This window comes from Apium graveolens, chromosome 7, assembly GCF_009905375.1.
Source record: "Apium graveolens cultivar Ventura chromosome 7, ASM990537v1, whole genome shotgun sequence".
NCBI lineage: Eukaryota > Viridiplantae > Streptophyta > Magnoliopsida > Apiales > Apiaceae > Apium > Apium graveolens.
The window spans coordinates 77,313,396-77,316,155 of NC_133653.1; the positions used below are offsets into that span (position 1 = coordinate 77,313,396).

The 2,760-nt window shown below is 40.0% G+C and overlaps 1 protein-coding gene across 1 annotated transcript; it reads left to right on the plus strand.

The window, feature by feature from the left end:
- The first annotated feature begins 546 nt into the window (after positions 1 to 546).
- Positions 547 to 1,323, plus strand: LOC141673768 (putative mitochondrial protein AtMg00860). Its single transcript, XM_074480509.1, has 2 exons — positions 547 to 708; positions 943 to 1,323. The coding sequence occupies exons 1-2, from the start codon at positions 547 to 549 to the stop codon at positions 1,321 to 1,323; spliced, it is 543 nt and encodes a 180-aa protein (XP_074336610.1).
- The last annotated feature ends 1,437 nt before the right edge of the window (positions 1,324 to 2,760 follow it).

The window sequence follows — 2,760 nt, forward strand, 5'->3', positions numbered from 1 at the left end:
TTGTGTCTTTATCATTTGTTCGTCATGTTGGTATTGCACCTTCATTATTATATCCTCATATGTCTATTGCTACCCCGATGGGAATTCTGTTATTATTTCTGATGTGTATCGAGAGTGTCTGATAGCTGTTGGAGATAGAAGTTGTAAGGTTAACTTGATTCCGATGGAGATGCATGACTTTGACATTATTTTGGGCATGGATTGATTGAATGAACATCGTACCATAATTGATTTTCAAGGAAAAAGGGTTATCTTTGGGGATGCAGATAAACCAGAATTTGTATGCCAAGGGTCTCCACCGAAAGGGGAGGTTAAATTAATTTCTGCTCTAAAGGCGAGCAAATTTTTATCTAAAGGTTGTGATGGTTACCTTTCTTTCGTGAAGGATACATCGAAGAATGAACCTCACATCGAGGATTATCCAGTTATGAGGGAGTATGAAGATGCGTTCCCCGATAAGCTACCAGGTTTGCCACCACATTGAGAGGTGAAGTTTACTATTGAACTTGTTCCAGTGCCGATCCTATTTCTAAGGCGTCTTATAGAATGACACCACTTGAGTTGCAAGAATTGAAGGAGCAGTTGCAGGAGTTATTGGATAGGAGATTTATCACATCAAGTGTGTCTCCATGGGGCGCTCCTGTGTTGTTTATGAAGAAGAAAGATAGTTTCATGAGATTGTGCATTAATTACAGGGAGTTGATTAAGGTGACTATCAGAATTAGGTATCCTTTGCCACACATTGATGACTTGTTTGACCAGTTACAAGGGGCGAAGTACTTCTCGAAGATAGATTTGAGATCTGGTTACCATCAGTTATGAAAAAGAGAAGAGGATATTCCGAAGACTGCATCTCACACTCGTTATGGTTATTATGAGTTTCTCGTGATGTCCTGTGGGTTGACGAATGCATCAGTGGTATTTATGGATTTGATGAAGCAGGTCTTTCATGATTATCTAAATAAATTTGTGGTGGTCTTCATTGATGATATCTTGATGTACTCTAAAAGCAGAGAGAAGCATGCAGAGCATTTATGCATTCTTCTTGACATCTTGAGGGAGAAGAAATTGTTTGTAAAATTTTCAAAGTGTGAATTCGGGTTGGAGGAAGTGGCATTCTTGGGGCATATTATGTCTGGTAGGGGCATTGAGTTAGATCCTACGAAAGTCGAGGCTATAGCTAATTTGCCCAGACCTAGTAACGTGATAAATGTTATGAGTTTCTTGGGTTTAGCAGATTATTATCGGCATTTTCTGGAAGGTTTCTCATCCATAGCTTTGCCATTAACTCAACTAATGAGGAAGGGCGTTAAATTCGAGTGAAATGATGACCGTGAGAAAAGTTTTCAAGAGTTAAATTAGAGGTTGGTGTCTGCTCCAATACTTGTGTTGCCATCAGGTAGTGGAGGTTTTCAGGTTTAAAGTGATGCTTCTAAGAGAGGATTGGGGTGTGTTCTTATGCAGCATGGGAAAGTGATTTCTTACGCTTCTAGGCAGCTTAAACCCTATGAGGTAAACTATCTTACCCATGACTTGGAGTTAGCAGCAGTGGTCTTTGCTTTGAAGATCTGGAGACACTATCTTTATTGGGAGACTTGTGACATCTTTACTCTTCATAAGAGTCTCAAATACCTCTTCACTCAGAAAGAGCTTAATATGAGGCAGCGAAGGTGGCTTGAACTTCTTAAGGATAATGATGCAAATATTCAGTACCATCCAGGGAAGACGAATGTAGTGGATGACGCTCTTAGTAGGAAGAACTTGGGGAGTGTTGCATCTCTCATTACTCAACCGTACCTTATTTCAGATTTGGAGTGATTGGGTATTGAGTTGTATGTTAGAGGTTCAGGAGGTAGCATTGCAAGTTTGAAAGTGGACCCGAATCTTGTTTCAAGGGTTAAGGAATCTCAGAAGAATGATACAGGTTTGGAGGCTATTAGATCTGAGGTGGCAGGTGGCAAGCAAAAACATTTTCGTGTTGATGATAAGGGTGTGATATGGTTGGGTAGTAAATTATGTGTTTCTGCAGACCCGACAATTTGTGAGAAAATTTTGAAGGAGGCTCATAGTTCTTTATTTTCCATTCATCTAGGTTCCACTAAGATGTATGGAGATTTGAAGAAGAACTTTTGGTGGAGTGGAATGAAGGGAGATAAAGCAGAATTTGTGGGGAAATATCTTACATGTCAACAAGTGAAGATAGACCATCAGAGGCCTAGTGGATTGTTGCAGCAACTAGATATTCCAGTTTGGAAGTGGGAACACATTATTATGGATTTTGTGACTCATTTACAGAGGAATTTCTAGAAGAATGATGTCATAGGGGTGGTGGTTGATAGACTTACTAAGTCCGCTCACTTCTTGCCTATTAGAAAGACTACTCCTGTTCATGAGTTGGCAGAGATTTTTTAGCGAGATATTGTTATACTTCATGGTGTACCTGTGTCGATAATTTCTGATAGAGATACAAGGTTTACATTACGTTTTCGAAAGGGGTTCCAACAAGCTTGGGGTACGAGACTTAATTTTAGTACAACTTATCATCCGCAGACTGATGGACAGTTAGAAAGGACGATCTAGGCGTTGGAGGATATGTTGAGGGCATGTGCTTTGGAGTGGACAGGTGATTGAGATAATTATTTGTATCTGGCTGCGTATAATAATAGTTGGAACGCTAGTATTGGTATGCCACCATTTAAAGCTTTGTACCATCTTGTTGGGATGAGGTTGGTGAGAGAGTCACTAAAAGGCCGGAGTTGG

Coding starts and splice junctions, on each gene's coding strand:
- LOC141673768 (XM_074480509.1), top strand. CDS start 547: ATGACACCACTTGAGTTGCAAGAATTGAAGGAGCAGTTGCAGGAGTTA. Junction 709..942: donor ATTACAGGGAGTTGATTAAG/GTGACTATCAGA, acceptor TTGATGAAGCAG/GTCTTTCATGATTATCTAAA.